Source organism: Nipponia nippon, unplaced genomic scaffold (genome assembly GCF_047370975.1).
Source record: "Nipponia nippon isolate SJK-2023a ecotype South Korea unplaced genomic scaffold, ASM4737097v1 scaffold_1, whole genome shotgun sequence".
In the NCBI taxonomy this organism is placed as follows: Eukaryota; Metazoa; Chordata; class Aves; order Pelecaniformes; family Threskiornithidae; genus Nipponia; species Nipponia nippon.
In genome coordinates, this window is record NW_028262290.1 from 139,925,238 (window position 1) to 139,942,979 (window position 17,742).

The following is a 17,742-nucleotide window of genomic DNA, read 5'->3' on the forward strand; positions in this document are numbered from 1 at the left end:
CAGAATGTTAATTACTAACAGGGAAACTGCACCCACCTTTTGTATTAGCAGTCATTTCACAGACTGAGGGGATATGGCATACAGTTTTGCTGTTCTAGTGTACACATTGGCTTTGATGGGTGTGTTGCTCTTCAGGGTTCTGCACAAGAGAGCAATAGATCTGCGTCATCATGGAAAAAGCAGCTTTGCTAAGGGCTAGGAAAGACACAGGTAGGCCCAAGGGAAGGCTCTGTGGATCCAGTTGACATCCCTTCAGTCTAAATAATGATGCTTAGTTTCTCTCCATCCTTGCCTGGAAGAAGGTTTCCTTCTCCCAGTCCTGTTAGGAAAAATATTATGATTTGATTTCGTGTGGAAGTAAAGTAATTTTAAAGAGATTTTAGGACTGAAAGGCTATGTGGAAAGCATGGCATACTTTTTCTTGAGCTGCAGATGCTAGCAGATGCCACATTAACAGCTGTGGCATTTCAGCAATAAGGCAGGACTTGAGGCTCACTTGGGGCATTTCATATTGGTGATTTCAGGACTGTGTAAGACACTGTAGCACCCAAGACAGAATATACATTTCCACATTTTCCGTGCCTTTTCTGTCCTCCCCCGGTGATGCCTCTGAGTTCAGTAGTATCCAGGAGACAGGAGACTCTGCCCCTTGTATATTTGGTCCTCTTTGTCCCCCTCTACAAACCTGCTGCAGGCAGCTCTCTCCTCTCACCTATGACACCGAAAACCATTTTCCAAATACTACATTCAGCCTTTGGATGTGTGGGTGTGACTTCTACTGACTCACACACAATCTCTCCACAAGTATTGGAGCACTAATCTTAGGCCAAATGATAGTTATTTATAATCACCAAAGGCAGAAATGGTGTAAACTCCAATAAGAGCAGCAAAAAAAGACAGTTGTCATCAACTGAGAACAGGAGGAAGAATCTAAAACAAAAGCCTAACAGACAAGACATGGGCTGTTTACTGAAATCCTCACAGCACAAATTGTGCTCTGCATTTCTATGTTCCAGCCTGGACAAACACAACAGGACAGAGGAAAAAAGTTTTAAAATAAGAACAGAATGAGTAAGTCCTTCTATCACAAGCCACAGCTGAAACTGTTCTCCTCCCCCAGTAGCACAGTTGGAAATTCTTCCAAATTTTAATTCAAAATGGTCCACCTATACATCTGCATGAATTATTGAAATGTGCAAATAACCACGTAGTCACAAATGTAATAGCAACAAAGTGTCCTGGAAAACAGGCAGGGAAGAGCTCTAGGCAGCTCCACAAAGATCATCCTACCAATGACGCATAGAAGGAAACGAAACAGAAATGAAAACAAAACAACCTCTGTATGTAGGAAGAAGTCCTACCTGATTCATTTTACAACATTTTGGTATGTGTTACAGAAATTCTGCAACAAATTTGGGTCCCTGGGTACTGGAGCATTCCCAGTACGGGAGCTGACCCAGCATCTTCAAAGGCAGACATTCAGAGGTCCACTTACCAGAGAACTGCCACAAAAACAGGCAGAATCTGATTCATGTCCAGGATTATAGGATTACAGGACAATTCAGGTTGGAAAAGACCTCAGGACCTCTCTAGTCCAACCTCCTGTTCAAAGCAGGGCCAGCTGTGAGATTAGACGAGGTTGCTCAGGGCTTCAACCAGCCTGTCTTGAAAAGACAATGATGGAGACTGCGCAATCTGGACAACCTGCTTCAATGCTTGACCATCCTCATGGGGAAAAGCCTTTTCCTTCCATGTAGTCTGAACTTCTCTTCTCCCATTGTCTCTCGTTCTCCCACCATGCACCAAGCTTCAGTGGTTACCCATCAAACCTACTTATCTTCTGTTGACCAGTTCTATTTTAACAACTGGACACTTTTTGATGAAAAAGCCTTTTCCAAAGCTGGCATTTTTTTTTTTTTTTAAATTTGCAGTGAGCTCAGAGCCACATGTCTTCTCTGAGATTTGCAGCCCTTTAAAGACTGACCACAGGTGCCCCCTCTCACTAGAAACTGAGGAACTAGACAAGTCAGCTCTGGAACTGGATATGCTGCTGGTTCTTCACATTGATTTTGCTTAGGAAATTCTGGGAAGCTTGGAGGGAGTCTTAGGGGCTGTCATTTCTTTTATGGCTCTGAAGAGCTGAAACCTTACTTGAAACTTAGATAACAGCAACAAAGTGAGGAAGCCTTTATGGAAAAACACCAATATAATTATCAGAGAACATTTTCTTTATTTTTTAAGTATTCCAAGCATACTTTCTTGACAATTAAACTTGTTGTAGTACTTTTCTTTTAAAGTTCTGGGACTGAGCTCTGGTCTGGCTTCCACAGTGAAGGAAACTCAAGGACAAGAGGAAAAGGAGGATATTAGTCATTCATGCTGTTACCTCAGCCTGCTCTGCACACAAGTCTCGTGGATTTGGGCGCTCAGCACCTTTAGAAGGCAGGCTGCTGGAGCAAAAAGCACATCTGAAGGAATTTATGTTGATTTTGAAAGAGCAGACAACAACAAAGGAACCAAACCAGGAAAAAAAAAAGGCAACTCTGGCCAATATCAGCCACTAAATATAGCCCTTCACTTACCTCAGTGCATCTAATTCTAAGATATGCATTTCTGACTCCATCCATTCAGTTGAAAAGGGAAAGACCACACCAGGATAAGCAATGAAGAGCGGTCAAACACATAACTTAATGACAGTGTATAGAAACCACTACAAAAAAGCTAGGGGAGAATGAAACATTTTGTGGTGCGGCTGAGTGGCTGATCTCTGTACCCAATTCACCAATATTTTCCAAGCATGGACAGCTTTTCTTGAAATTAAAATAGAAAACACAAGTCCCATATCCCACAAAAAACTGACAGTTTAGTAAAGAGATGGAACCAACCAAGTAAATCTGGCTGCATGGCATTTTAGGAAAAGGACAGAAATAGCTGCAGCTATTAAAAGTGATATACTGCTGAAATCTTTTTGTCATTATGCTAAAAGTCGATCTAACTTCTTGAAAGAACTCTTAAATGGTTACTGCTTCCTCAAATAAAAGCTACTTCACATGTGCTCTCCTTCCTTAAAAATATGCTGAATGGAGTTACTTCTAAGTGTCAAATTTGTACTTCTCACTGCCCTTTTGAGACATTTGGAAAAGACATAGCTGAGAAAGAGGAAATTAATATATCAGGAAATAATCTATAATAAATCAAAATGCAGTCAATGTAGCATTTTTTTTTTTGTTGCTGCTATCATTAGACTGGGTGTAGGAAAGCAGAATTCATCAAACTTTCCAAACACAATGCAGAGTCCTCCAAATCAGAAAGTAACATTCAATTTGGTTTATTTGCATGAAACTAATATCTTTAGCTGTCTTCTCCCCACCCCTCCTCTCCTGAAGTGATGAATGTTTGAAGCTGAGGTCCAGATACCTCAACCGACTTTAATAACCCCTGTTTGGTTCCAGAAGAAAGGAAATGGTTTGCAATAACCTAAAGCCTACTAGACCCACTGATTATTTCTTTCCCTTGTATCTTCCGTCTCTGTAGATCAGCTCTAACCCAAAAGCTATGAGATCTGGTATAAGAGCAGTGCTGTACCCATGCTAACAGGCCCTGCTGAAAGGAAGGGTATAATAGCTTAGACTTCAACTAGCCACTTTAGGGCAAAGACAGTCTGAGTTCTCATTTGCCTCACTCAACCAGATATGTTAGTGCAAAGTTTCAGATATTTCTTCAGGTCACTTTGGCTTAGAATGTTTAGATCAGCCCACCAGGAGAGAGAAACAACATCATGGGCAGAGGTGACCAGTAGTACATAAATGATGGGCATTGCATTGCAAATAATCCTCATAATTAATGGGTAATGTAGATTTTTATTTGTTTGTTCAGTGAAAAAACACATTATGGACATATAAGCAGTTTCTAAGAAAGAGAGTAAGACTGAGAAATATCATTGACGCTACTCTATCAATCAATAGTACAGGAATGTTCACATACAAGGCCAGCCCCATGCATTGCATAAATCAATATAGGATCGAGCTCATGTTGAGTCATATCATCAATAACCATGCCATACTATTTTTGTTTTTGTCACTCCCACCTAAAAGCAGACAATCAGTAGCTGAGAGAAGCAGTGTGAACCACTGCTTAAAACTCTCCCACCAAAACGAGGGAGAGTCAATGTGATTTCCATGTCTTTGCTGGAATTCATTCCCTCTCTGGATACTGCCAAACCAACCCAACCAGGGATGATTCATCCACAGGGCCTCATAAAGTACTTCTGAAAGGCTTGGGTTTTGCCTTTGGAATGCACTGGATTACAGCAAGAGTTTGTGATGCTCCAGCGTGGGGGAAGAGGACATCCCTGACTCTTCCCTACAAGGACATTCCCAGTCTGTACTCTGCAGTATTAACTGCATGCTCAATTTATTTCTCACTACCTAAGGAAAGCATTGAGCGTTCATTCCTTTGGCAAATGATATCACTCTTCCACTTTGATTTTGCTTCTGAGACAACATTTTTTTGCTTGCATAGGAAAACAAATTAACGAATTGCCCGATCCCTCACTCTTCCTTGTTTTCCCATTTCTAACCTTGTGGTAAAGAGATGTATGATGAGCTATAGAGGAAAAAATCTGTGGGAGTCCCAGCTAAAATACTGTCAGCACATCACTGGGTAAAGTAGAAATATAAAAACCCAAAGAAGTGCAAAAATAAAACAAGTAGAAGAAAATAAATATTCCACAGGAGGAGAGAGTAGAAGTCAGGAGGACTGTTTTGTTTAGAAAGGATTTGATAGATCACATGGCAGTTCACATGAATTAATGAGTAAACAAGTCCATGTGGATGATATAGTCATTTTTCCCTTAATGCATATTAACTAAAATTGAACCCACTATTTGTAGCACAACATATTGTAGAGCCGTGAAATTTACTACCACCTACACTGTATTAATGAGCCACCAACCTAATATGACTTTAAATTGGGCAAGAATTTCATAACAGTAAGATCATTAGTGACAACAGCTAAGATAAACATTTACATTACATCATCCCTCACATTTGAGGACTGAAATCAAACGTTTTGCTGATTGGAGTTAGGAAAAAACATCGTTGATGGTAGATTTTTGCCTCATTGTCTGCCATGGCTGATAGACAGCTGTAGTTGAAGCCCCTGGGTTCTGGCAACTTTCAGCAAAGGCACTGGGAAAGACTGTTGTTCTGATTATGACAATTTCAGTGATCCTATGTAAGATTACAAAAAGTCATAGAAAGAGGTAAAGAAAATTAAGAAATTCATTGGTAATCATCTCATTTAAATCTGTATAATGCACCAGGAAAGACAGAAAACATTACGGTTCCTACCTTCAGGAATTTACCAAATGTGCACAAGAGGTATCTATAGTTCTACCTCCTGAAGTTCAGCCAGCTCTTTAGCTGTCCAGAGATGTTTCACATATTTATTTCTATTGATGTTATCAGAACTCCTGAGGTGGAATTTCTTAGAAGTTCCTCAGAAATGGCTTCATACACCTATTTATTGATTTGGCTTCTCAGAAGTGGCTTGCATTAGTTCCTTGACAGTCACATCTGAAATGAGTTTCTAATTGCTTGTATCTCATTCTGTGAGCCCACAAATTGAAGGGCAAAAGGTATATTAGTCAGCACCATATAGTATTTATTAAGACCACGGTTTTACAGAAAGTCTTTGGAAAGGAAAACAGAGATCTATTCGGAAAATACACTCAAAATGCTGTGTTTGTCCTATCTGGGCAACATAGCTGTAATGATAAGGTGTGTGTTCATCTCTAGCTGCTGGGCTGGACTGTTGTAAGGTCATGTATTATGGAAGAAAAACTGGGCCTGTCTCACAGAAGACCTAGAGAAATGACTGAATCAGGACTGAATAAGGGAATGTTTCTCTTGCAAAATGGTAATATAAATGATATAGGGCTGACTAATAATACAGTCGGTTTCCACTAACAGAATAACATGATGATCTACAGAACTGAATTCCAGACTCTGAGCTAAGATAATTTTTTTTTCTTATTTTCCATCTGAGTCAGTCAGAACAAAACCTGTGTTCAAGAGACCAAGTCCCATGCTTTTTGCTTCCCCATTTAATCTCATGTGGGTATCCCCATCTGATCTGAGACGCAGAAGATATTCCACATGTCAGAAGCCCCATAACATGGTTCCAACTCATCATGGACTTATAATGCAAATTATCTGTGGACAGTTTGACCAAGAAAATAAATATTTCTCATGGACAGAAGAACTGATTTCATTTAACTGAAAGATGATGAATCCAGGATGCATGTGAAAGCACAGTGCCATATGTGCCTCTCAATTTACAGGTTTTAAGGTTCCAGTTCTAAAAAGGGGGACATTCAACTTAATGGGAGAATTAGAAGCTCCGCCAGGCGAAATCTCTGGCCACCACGTTGTCCTATGTTTGTTTTTCTAATGGACAGTATAGCCTGCCTCAATGCTTTCAATTTCGTGAGTGATACCTCCCCTGTTTAAGTGTACCTACTTTTAAAACTAGATAGAATTTTTAATTAATGGAGCACATCATTGTTATGTCTGTAGTCAATCTCTCCTTTGTGTAGTCAGAAGGGCTACCCTAAATCTGGTTATTATCTTGCAAACTCAATCTAGCTTAAGGATTATTCTTTCTGAAAATGCAATGGGCAATCTCTTCTCTTGAATATTTTGTTTAAAACATTAAGCTGCATGTACATCCTAGAAGAACTTGAACATGGGATCTGAGCTAAGATCTTAAGCAGTCTGAAAGAACACATCAGTCTGCCGAATATGATATCCAGAAAACAAGTTCTCATTTCAAAGGTAACACACACACACACATACATATATATGTATATAAATCTGTATGGCGTATTTGCTGTGCAGGCCTAGACTCCTTGTGAAGTTGTTTTTCAGTATAGCAAATTAGAAAAACATGCCCAGAATTAAAGGTTACTTAATCGGGTTGAAGCAGTAACTTCCATTCCAGCAACTCCCTCCCACTATGTTACATCTGATAATGTACCCAAGTCCAAACATAAACTTAGTTCAAAAAGATGTTTGGTCCTTGAATGTAAAATGACACTTAGCTTACACAATTAGCCAGGTAATACATATCCTTCCAAGAGAAGCAATTTTTACCGCAGAATAATCTGCATTTTACTAATCTCTGATTGTTAAGTTTTACTTGCTGAAACTTTTCCATATGGCTTTTTGAATACCACTGTCCTGTATTTAATTACCACAGAAGGATATTAATGAAGAGGTTGGAAATTTGGCCCAAGCCCTGTTCCACAATTTGGCCAGTTTGATGGAGATAGAGCCAATGAGCAGAACATTTCTGTCCATACGAGGCTGTGCCATTTCACACACAAAAGCAGTGGCAAAAGAGGAGTAAACAGACCTATAGAAATACCTATAAGACCTATAGAAAGACCTATAAAACATCCAAATATTTTGAATTGTCCATAAACTTCTAAAACAGTATGGTCATAAAGTAGCATTGACTGAAGTGAAGCACTGGTTTGCTAACCTACAGGACAGTCAAACAGGAGTTGGTGGAGTAGTCCTTGTAATCGAGACCATTTTTATCAAGCCGTAAGTAAAATGCATGCCCAGAAATGCAAAATGTACTTCCCAATTTTAAAGGCAAAACACGATATTGAGCAGAACCACGGCAAGGGTAGGCAGCTTGGAGTGCAGAGGATGCGAGGAAGCTAACGTGGGTGGGAAAGCATATGTTGCTGCCTGGATGAGGAAGTGGTACACCACAGTTACTTCATAAGTGCAGGGGCTTTATAAACTAAATCTCCTAGGGACTGTTTTAAATAGACAAAGAATGACACGCAGCCCTGACAGGCTTTCAGTATTGTTTGAGAAGGCTGGTTGCCTTCTAAAAACATTGGACTGCTGCTTGTACTTTTTCCAAAAATGCTTATTTTTAACCTCAACCTCTTCATATAAACAGTGGGCAGATGCACCATGTAGTAAACTCTGTTTTGTCTAGCTTGAAATTAATGGCTTCCTCAGTCTTACCTGACAATGGAAAACATATTCCGGTGTGGTTTTCTTGAACTTCATGTTCCATACCAAGGCTACCCCATCAGGTTCATGTGGGGCATCTTCGTTATTGTTATAAGATGCAACCATCAACTCAGGGTACTAGAAAGGAAAAGAAAAAGCAAATGAAATAAGATGGATGATGAAGAACCTATGCAAAATCAAATGAGACAGAAATAATCTCACACTACATGTGCAATATCTGGTTTTAATTATATTACACACTAAGTCCAATCATAGTATTCGGCTTCATTTTGGTTTTGTATTTTACTTGTCCCTGACATCCTTAAAGCCCCTGCTCCTTGCTCTCTCTGAGTTATTCTCGGATACCACAAAGGCAATGTTCTTTTCTGCAGGTAATTCTCTGAAAAGACAACTAGCAGGATATTCGTAAAGGGAATGCAAAGCAAGGAAGAGGAAAAATCTGAAAGCTTGAGTAATTCTAATGTATTTGCTTAACCATTTCTTCAGGGACAAACCATTGTCTTAATTGGTTTTGATAATAAAAACACTATGACCATAGTGTTGACTTGCTTTTATTCCGAAATTCACATTTTTTTCAGCACCCCTGAAAACTATTCTTTCTTATTTCATTATGCACTCTTCCTATTCAGTTACGCATAGAATCAACTTGAAAGCTCTTCTTGATGATTCAAATAGCAAACGGAACATTTTCTTCACAGAAGCTCAATTTTGCAAGATGCTGAGGTCATCTTGTAAAGCACAGAGTGACCTCAAATTCCACTGACTCAGTAAGATTGATGCAATGAGCACTCTAAAATCAGATCCATATTTGCTTGTACACCCATTATCCACTGATGTATAGAAGTAGATATGCAACACAAACATATGTATTTGCTCTGTTTATATATATATATACACACACACATAGTATTATATATGAAAAATCAGATTTTCACATTATGTTGATGACCTTCTGTTGTTTCAAAACACTATAAGAAGTAACAATTTGCCCACAAAACATCAATTACTTTCTGCCTATACAATAGCAGCCAGTTCTCCACTCTCACATGTTTGACAGTAGGCACCTGTGGTAGCTTCTGTCCTTCTCTCTAAATAGTCAAAGTAAGGCAGTGGACCTTATGGCATGTCCAGAGAAAAGCACGTGGCTTCTGCAGACCAACGAGCCAGCAGCCCAAGCTCTGCAGGACCCACACCCTCCTCTTGTAAACTAGGAATGGTTTCCCTCAAAATTTCTCCATGATCTCCGCAAATCATTGTCACTTTTTGTCTTTCCCAGGTAAATTGCTGCCAAACCATTCACCACTTTATAGGGGAACAGCACAGCTGGTAAATGTAAAGGAAGTGGGACAAAGAAACTGCCAATAGTACTACTGGGAGCTGTGAATTTGGTCCACACCAGGCATTTTACAAACAAAAAAACTCCCACCACCCTTTATATCATTATTGTTGAGGTTTGAACCTCTCTGCTCTCAAAATCCATTTGGAAGAAATAATGTGCACAGCTATAACTTTTGCCTTCAGCAGCTGTTCTTTCCCACTTCCATGGATAATACATCATGGAGCTGATGATTTTTCTATTCAAGCTCATCGTTGCAAATGAGCCTGGACCCACGTGTGGGAGAACCAGCAATGACACGTGGCCACCATAGCTGCCTCTTTCCCATTTTGGGGCAGCTCTGACTGGGTTGTACATACATCCCGGCAAACCCTGGCTGCTGGCACAGCTTGTAAGGGCAATTTAGCACCCAAATAACTTGCACGGGATTTAGAGCATGCAGCTGACCAATCACCTCTTCTCCCTCCTCAAGAACTGAGGGAGACCTGAGGGTGGTTTAATCCCACACCTGAGACCCACCTCTTTGGACACAGTTGTGACAGCCTGCCCTCCACTGCTCTCATCCATCTCACCCCCCTTCTCTCTCTCTTCTGCGACAGGAATTACAACCACTTCTGAACAGCGAGCTCAGCTTCTCCTTTGAACCTTTTCATCCCATGTTGGCCCAGGTCCAAGTAAACAGTGTGCACAGCAGGCTCTTGCCAGGGCATCTTGTTTTGGCTGAACAGGTTAGGTACCACTAGCGTGAGCAGCTGAGCCCGCAGTCGTGAAGGGGCAGATACCTTGGCAGGCAGGAGCGACAAGCCCTTCCACCAGCATCACTGCAGCCAGCTAGGGCGTGCGACCAGGTCTGAAGCACCAGTTTAGAGGCACTTTGGGGTTGGGTCACACTCCTGGAAAGTTTAGCGAGCATGTTCTGGTTGGCAGCGTGTCTGGCCATAAACAAACAGTGACTCAAATCTTGCTGGTCTATATGTAGGTTTTGCAATCACAGTTTCTGCATCTGACTGGAAATAAATACAGTTTCAAGTTTACACATATGCTGGGGTCATAGCTAGCTGGGCAACACCATTATGAGGCTTTTTGACTCTTAAAAAAGTGAGCTAAGTACAGCACAAATCTACGCTGGCATTGCACGCTCGTCGTATCATTCAATCTACTTGCATTTACAGAATTTCGGTTGTCACCAGATGCCCAGCTGTCCTGTGACTGCAACTGAAAACAACGTGGAAATGGTGCTGTGGGAAACAGCATTCAAGGCTGCTGCCTGAGAGTCAAGAGAGACACAGCAGTACCCCTGAGACTGTGGTTTTCTTGGCTTTAGATGAGCTAAGTTACCTCCTCATGGACAGAGCAAGGTGATCCCACTCTCTATGTTTACACTGAGTCTGTTGGGCCTTTCCCTTAGATCCTTGATGAAGCATCTAAGCTGTTTTCTCTTTGCTCTGCAAAAGAATCCAGGGGCTAGTGGGTTAGCTTTAATGGTATGAACGATCCCACATGTTTGGGACCGTATTTTACATGTGACTGGGAACAGAAAAACTTGTTTAATCAATGCATCAAGGTCCTTTGTTTGATTAAGCTTCTATTTGCCTCCAGGCTGTTTTGCAGCAACAGTTTTATCGCAGAAAATTGAGCAACGTGTTCTGCAGTTCCCATGATTATTCAAGCTATCCTTTGGCATACTGGACACTGCTATGTCCTGGAGCGTGAGTGAGAAGCAGAGCTAGCAGTTAGGTGAAATACATCCGTCCGGCTGCAGCTCCTGCCGCATGATACACCTCAAAGCAGGCAAGAGAGGAGGCAAGTCCCTCCTCCCAACTCGGTGTGGGGTGGCGTTTAGAAGCCCCCCAGCATGGAGAAGCTGCCGGAGAGGAGAAGCCCCCGCTGGGGTGTCCAGGAGCTGAGCGTGAAGAGTTAACGGAGGGAAAGGCAGGAGGGGCCACCCTGGAACAAAGAGGTGGGAAGCAGAACATGCCTGCAAGCCCCAGGGGCTGAGCAATTACATTTGGCAGTGCTCTTCTGAGGCGGCTTTTTTTCTTGCTGCCCTGGGAATACAGTAAGAGCTGCCTGTTAGGAAAATATCAGATAAGAATTCCATGTAATTTCCAGCCCCTGAACAAGTGAACAACCTAAGATAAGTGTTTCCTCAGGCTTATATTTGATTTCTGTGGAAATCCATATGTGCTTAAAGGCCACCCACGTCACACCAGTACATACCTGTTGTTAAGCTGATATTTTGCATGAAAGCAAAGGGATAAATCCTTCATTTCACACACGGGGTGCGAGCAAGAAGCCTCTCTGCAGCTGGCTGTTGTGCACCACACCTGGTTGGACAGCCAGGCCTGCACAGCCTACCGCTCGGTGAGACCCTCCAACTCCTCTCCTCCTGCTGCCTGCCATGTCCTCCCTGCAGTCAGCTGCCACCTTCCCTGAGAAGTACCCGGAGGGATGGAAGCAGCCCTGCTGCCATTTCAAGGGGAAGGAGAGAAGGATGGATGCGAGAGTCACTGTGCTCCTTATCCACTGCCTCTCCCCAGCCCGCATGCACCATTTACGTACTTGGCCTTAAACACATGCCGTCTCCCCACACAACACCTAACATGGTGCAGAAAGACCAGCTACTTCTAAGATTAGGCTTGTTCTTAGCACTGGGCTGAGCTACATCTATAGCATCTTTGCTACCCACACCAGGCTGCATCAGGGCTCTGGACACATCAGGGCACACCTGAGGCTGGGTTTGGGGCCAACTAGGCAGACTGGCTTGCATTTGCATTTTTCAAGCCTATGTCCTCCTGGAGCAGTTTTGTTATATCTGTATTGTGGAGCTTGGAGCAGAGTATCCCTCGTTTCCTCCCCAGGGAAACCAACTGCTTTGCTCCAGGCTGGAAACTAGGAACAGGCTAGCAGGGATGAAGCAGAGAGGATGAGGGTGGCTGGAGTGAAACTGGAGCCGAACGAATTTGACAGGACCTGTGGTGATGTGTGTGTGTGCTAATCCCAGCTCTCCAACGGAGTAACTAATTAACCTGGTTTCTGTGCTTTGCTGATGTGGCTGTATTGGTTTTGGGAAGCTTAAGCAGCTCTATCGTCAGTTTTATTTTGCAATATGACAATGCTTTGCGGTGCACAGAAACTGGATACATTCCAGGCACGCTGCTTTAGCATGCCCCCTGGCCAGCTGCAGCCTCCTCTTCCATCGCTTGAAGAGAGGACCCAGCATTTTTTGAAAGACCTGTTTTCCATCTTTTCAAGTTGTTCAGATACTTTCAGATTTTGAGTTTTAGTATATTAGAAAAATAAATTTTATTCCTCACCGTTCTTATTTTTTATTTTATATATTATTAGGTATAACTATTTATTAAATCAATTACTACATATTTAGTAAATTATTTTTAATTGGTTTAATTTTAAACCTTTTGTCCCAAAAAAATTTCCATGTGCTGAAGGAGTGGAGGGGGGAGGAAAACTAAAGACTCCTTCATCTTAGTAGGTTTGTTAATCTATAGTTTTAATACAACATCCTGGTTTTGAAGACCAAGTAACATAAAAAAAAAATGACAGCTTCATTATTGCCCACTACTCTTCCTTACAGAGAAACATGCATTTGCTCATTCAGGGCCCTGCTGTTAGCTAAAAAATAACATCGTAGTCTGCAGAACAAAGGGCAAACTGAGGCTGGCCTTGTTTTTTGATGGAGAAGTTAGAAGGGATATGGAAACATATCTCCCGGCTTCACATCTTACCTGAAGAGACCAATCCATACAGGTGACAACACGATGCTTTGACCAGTGCTCATCATAAAACTGACGGTTAAAGGAAAGGTTGGCTCCTGCTTGAACATCTCTGTGTGAATTCAAACAAAGCGACACTTTTTGAAGTACCAGCATTCCAATGCTATGAAAATCAATGCAAAAGTTTCTGACTACTACTTCTCAAACCTCTGCTCAGCCTGGGGAAGTCTGCCACCTTGATTGCTTTCACTGACTGTCTTGCTGATAACAAATCTGCACCAAGGAACAATTTTTACATCTGTTTCACAAAACCACATTTCTTAATATCCCACTGCCCTCCTGAATCTTCTGCCTGGATCAGGCATTCAGTTCCCCCTTTTCTAATTCTTCACCTCCAACTATAACCAAATCTCTGTTATTTTTGATTCCTGAAATCTTAAAGTTACAGCACCTCCTCCCAGTGATGGGGACAGCGGATGCCTTCTGGCACCATCAGGATGGGCTGAAGCTCAGTGCTGGTCCAACGCTGCCACACTGATGCATTTAGCCAGTCACAGGGGCGATGCTCTAGAGTAACCTCCAGTAAGTAACTTCAGTGCAACACAGCTACTGATTTGCCATGAGGCTTCAACAGATACGCAGCTGTTGAAATCTAAATACTTCCTCTCATACTAAAAAGTTTTACTTCTTCTCCTCCCCTATCAATTGCTGAATGCACAACCTGTCACCTCTCGTCTTATGTGTTTAGATTGCAGACAATTTGGGAGATCATCATTTTCATCCACACAATGCATAGCACAGCGGGATCCATTACAGACCTGAGGCAGTAGTAGAATATAAACAGCATCAGTCTGAATTTGTAAAAATATCATGATACAAGCACACTGGACCATACACATGCTCATCTACGTATACATGTGTACACACACATTTCTGTATTTCAATTATGAATGTTTTTCTTCAGAATTTGAAATTTCATCCCCAAAAAATTAAACCACCTGCATAATACATCAAAGAAAAAAACCCAGAGCAATAAAGCATGAAGCTATTTTACAAAATAATTTACGCTAACAAAGTGACCCAGGTCTTCAGGGAGAGGTTTTAAAATTTTCTTACCTATAGAAATGTTTAGTTTAGTTTTAAAATTAAGGCGCTCTGGCATTGGAATTACTTTTATAAAGGTTATTTTATAAAAGCAAACAAACCCCAAACTGACCCATCTTTCTCTTCTACATCTCTGCCACTGTAGTCGAAGAAGATGTCTGAATCTTCAGCCAAAGCTCGCTCAATTACACGTATTGTCCGGTCAAAAAATATCAGGAATTCTTCTGAATGGAGAACTTGCTGTTTTTCTTCTTCTGTCAGTTCTCTAGGAGGAGCTTGGAAAATGGAAAGATGTAGTTAAGAGTATGACATTTCACCCCTTTCCCAATGAATCAACATCTTCAGTGGGTTTCTTTTGACATGAAAGCTTGCCGTAGCAATGTCAGGACAAAAATCAAAGCTTTACTCTTAAAATAATGACTAAGAGTTTTTTAGTATATCTAAACATACTCCTGTATATTCCCAGAATGTAGCATTTACATAGAAGAGATCTTATATCATATATTTATTATTCTGAAATGGAAAATACTTAAACCCCCCAAATTAAATAAACGCCGTGTTCCTATTTCAGGAAATGGCTGTGACTGACGTTTAGGCGATACCTGACTCGAAAAAGCAGAACACTTATGTAACAGGGGACCTGTCAGAGAAGCCAAAGATAAAATAATCTCCTTAAGTTATACTACAGCTCTTTGTGTTAAAAGGGCTCACATAATCTCTCCTTTCACTTCTTCCCATTTCTCCTTGGTGTCACTGATAAATTCTGTCTCTGCTTTAGAGCTTTTGTGAAGCAATGAAGTAAATAACCAAAGATGTTCTCTGAGGCAGCAAAATCGAAAGCAACTGACCAAACACCAGTTTCTTTAAGGCAGTTTTATTCCTTGCAGAGGAATCCTAAGAGCCAGAGCAAGAAATGCCACTGAGCCGTGGCCAAAGCTGCCCTGGGAATGGGGTAGGAGCTCACACCTCCTGGCACCGGTCAGGATAGCCTGGCCCCCACGAGATGAAGTTGCTTCTTTACACGTACACAGACATGCTACATGTTTACTTCCAAACCAATATTTCCAGTATGGCCCTTCATTTGAAAAATACTATCTTTGCAGGATGCACCGATGCTACGTCTCCATCAGTTTAAATGACCTGTTGGTAAATTCCAACTCAAATGTGAGCATCAGAGGGAAAGGAAATTGGGATGCTGCTATTGCTATGGTGCAAAATTCTGTTCTCAGTTACACTAGCAGGGTCATATTGATATTGTGGCAATGCTGTATATCAATTATGCCTTTGCCCACGTGTGCTTTTAAACCATCATTTTAGTTATATGTCAGAATTACTTGTATTTCAAAAAATGCCGTTAGTAACCTTACAGCTACACCAAACCAACCTTGCAACTAGCTTAAATTCCCAGCATGAAAAGCTCTGTTGACATCACAGGAATTATGCTAACAGAGGGTTTTGTCCCAAATTTATAATTAGGTACACAAACAACATATCATAAACAGATCTATTGCAAAATTACAGAGACTCGTACTTAGAGTTTAACTGTTGATCAAAAGTCTCCTGCATTGGCTTTACACTCAGATTTGAGGTGTTTACTTGTGAAAATGAGCTTGCAGTCTCCCTAGGCCATATTGGGTTAAAACACCAGCAGCCAAAAAAGATAATTCAGCATGGTGCCTCAGAGAACACCCAGTATACATCAAAGTTTAACTCCCAGCCCTGTCACACATATCTTAATGCTTAATTAAACAAGGAGTGACACAGTTTAAAGTTGCCGTTTGAAATTATTTTCCAGTTGCTGTGCCATGCCACACAGCTGCTTTCAGCTATCAGGGAGATGTAGCCCTCGCTTGCCATCTGATTTTCCCGTGGTTCACACTACATTTGTGAGGTCTGGTGCCCAAGCACGATGCCACCACTGGCCCCAGGGGCAAAGATGGATTGAAAGGTGCAACAGGAGGCAGGAGTAGTGACATGGTCAGCACTACTGCAGTACTCAGCTCCCCCAGTTTTCGGCGTACTTGCTTTCAGAGCACTCCCTGTGGCTGGGAGAGGCTGTTATCACCACGCTTAGGTTTGCCTCAACTGGTCAAAGTGTTAGCTCTGAAAGACAAAATCTCTGCACTACACCTGGGCTAAATATAGAGGGCAGGAAAAATGCAAAAGGTGGGGGAGCAATTTGGCCCTCAGGAGACAAAGCAGCTAAGAAGTTAGAAACTTTAGCCTTTGATGATCTCCTACGGCCTTGGCCCTATGCCTCCTACTGCCAGGTTAGTGGTCCCTGTGGAACTCTACACATCCAGTGGATACCTACGCCCCCCCCCCCCCCCCCCCCCGGCACGGTCCCCCTGAGTAGCAGAGTAACAATTACCAAGGCAGGAGCACAATTTGCCTCTAAGTGCTTTAGACAGAAGCAATGCATATGAAAAAAAAGAATGACTAGCAGAAAGTACAGGTTGACCTATTGCAGCGTCCGCTACTGAATAGTAATTGGCACTAAAGGAACTCATCTGGCAAGGAAGCCTGTAATGAGGCAATATCCCACTGTCACCACTAAAGCATCGCTTTCCGAGAATCAGAGACAACAAGCATGACAATGCAGCAAAATGGCATAAAAGGGAAGAAAATAACTGCAAAGGCAACTGGAAAACTCATTTTAAACTGCTCCAAATGGTAAAAATTATTTGCTAAATCAAATCCTCTCTACAGCTTGGAAATATAAATTTATTACTCGGCCATTTGCCAACTATAACTGGCAAAGAAAATACAACCAAAAATCAATAGAAAGGGAAAAGGCAAAAAATAAACAGCTTGGGAGCTGTGGAGTGTTCACAAGCAATGGAGACACACATGATTGCAGTTCTACCTCAGCAAAATCTCCGTTGCAGTTAGCAATGATCTGTGGGAGGCCAGCAGTCTATTAAACCCTCTTCGGCATCAGAAACACCTTGGCTAAAGTTTGTAGGGCATAAATCAGCTTACCTCATTCATCTGACTGACACACCAGATGCCCCCTGGTGATATTAAGCTTCATATTTTAACCTTATTTTCTTCTTTCATTCGGCTGCCTCTGAAGTTTTATTTGAGGCAATCTCTTCTTACAAGAATGTTAACATCATTACTTTTTCCAGTGTAAAACATTGCTGTAACTACTGCAAATACATGAAGCATAAGCAAAAAAAACCAAAACAGACAGGCTTGTTCTTTCAAATATAAAGATTTTCTAACCATTTATCTTTCAGAGCCACTTCCATTTCCCCTTGTTCCTTCTCCCTGTCTGTCCATTACCTCGAATAAAATAAAAAGAATCTATGTAATTTTCTGCAATTTTTCTTCTTATTTGGGAGCTTACAGTTACTTTGATCTCAGCTTTCAAGAGACACAGGCTCTCTTCAAGGAAAACTCTGAGAAACATAAGTAGCTGATGAAAGTATTTTTTGTTTTGTTTTGTCACCGACACCTATGTGATGTGACAATATCTTCAGAAATTCCCTGTAAGAATACAGCATTT

The 17,742-nt window shown here is 41.5% G+C and overlaps 1 protein-coding gene across 7 annotated transcripts in view; it reads right to left on the minus strand.

Annotated features, from left to right (window-relative positions):
- DYNC1I1 (dynein cytoplasmic 1 intermediate chain 1) overlaps window positions 1-17,742 on the minus strand; it is a 194,264-nt gene that overhangs the window by 65,851 nt on the left and 110,671 nt on the right. For all 7 annotated transcript variants that reach the window (XM_087774455.1, XM_087774501.1, XM_087774482.1 and 4 more), the window contains 3 exons: window positions 14,344-14,506; window positions 13,140-13,239; window positions 8,049-8,174 (listed from right to left, as the gene is read on the minus strand). In XM_087774455.1, the coding sequence (XP_087630581.1) occupies window positions 8,049-8,174; window positions 13,140-13,239; window positions 14,344-14,506 (389 nt within the window). The remainder of the gene's footprint in view (window positions 1-8,048; window positions 8,175-13,139; window positions 13,240-14,343; window positions 14,507-17,742) is intronic.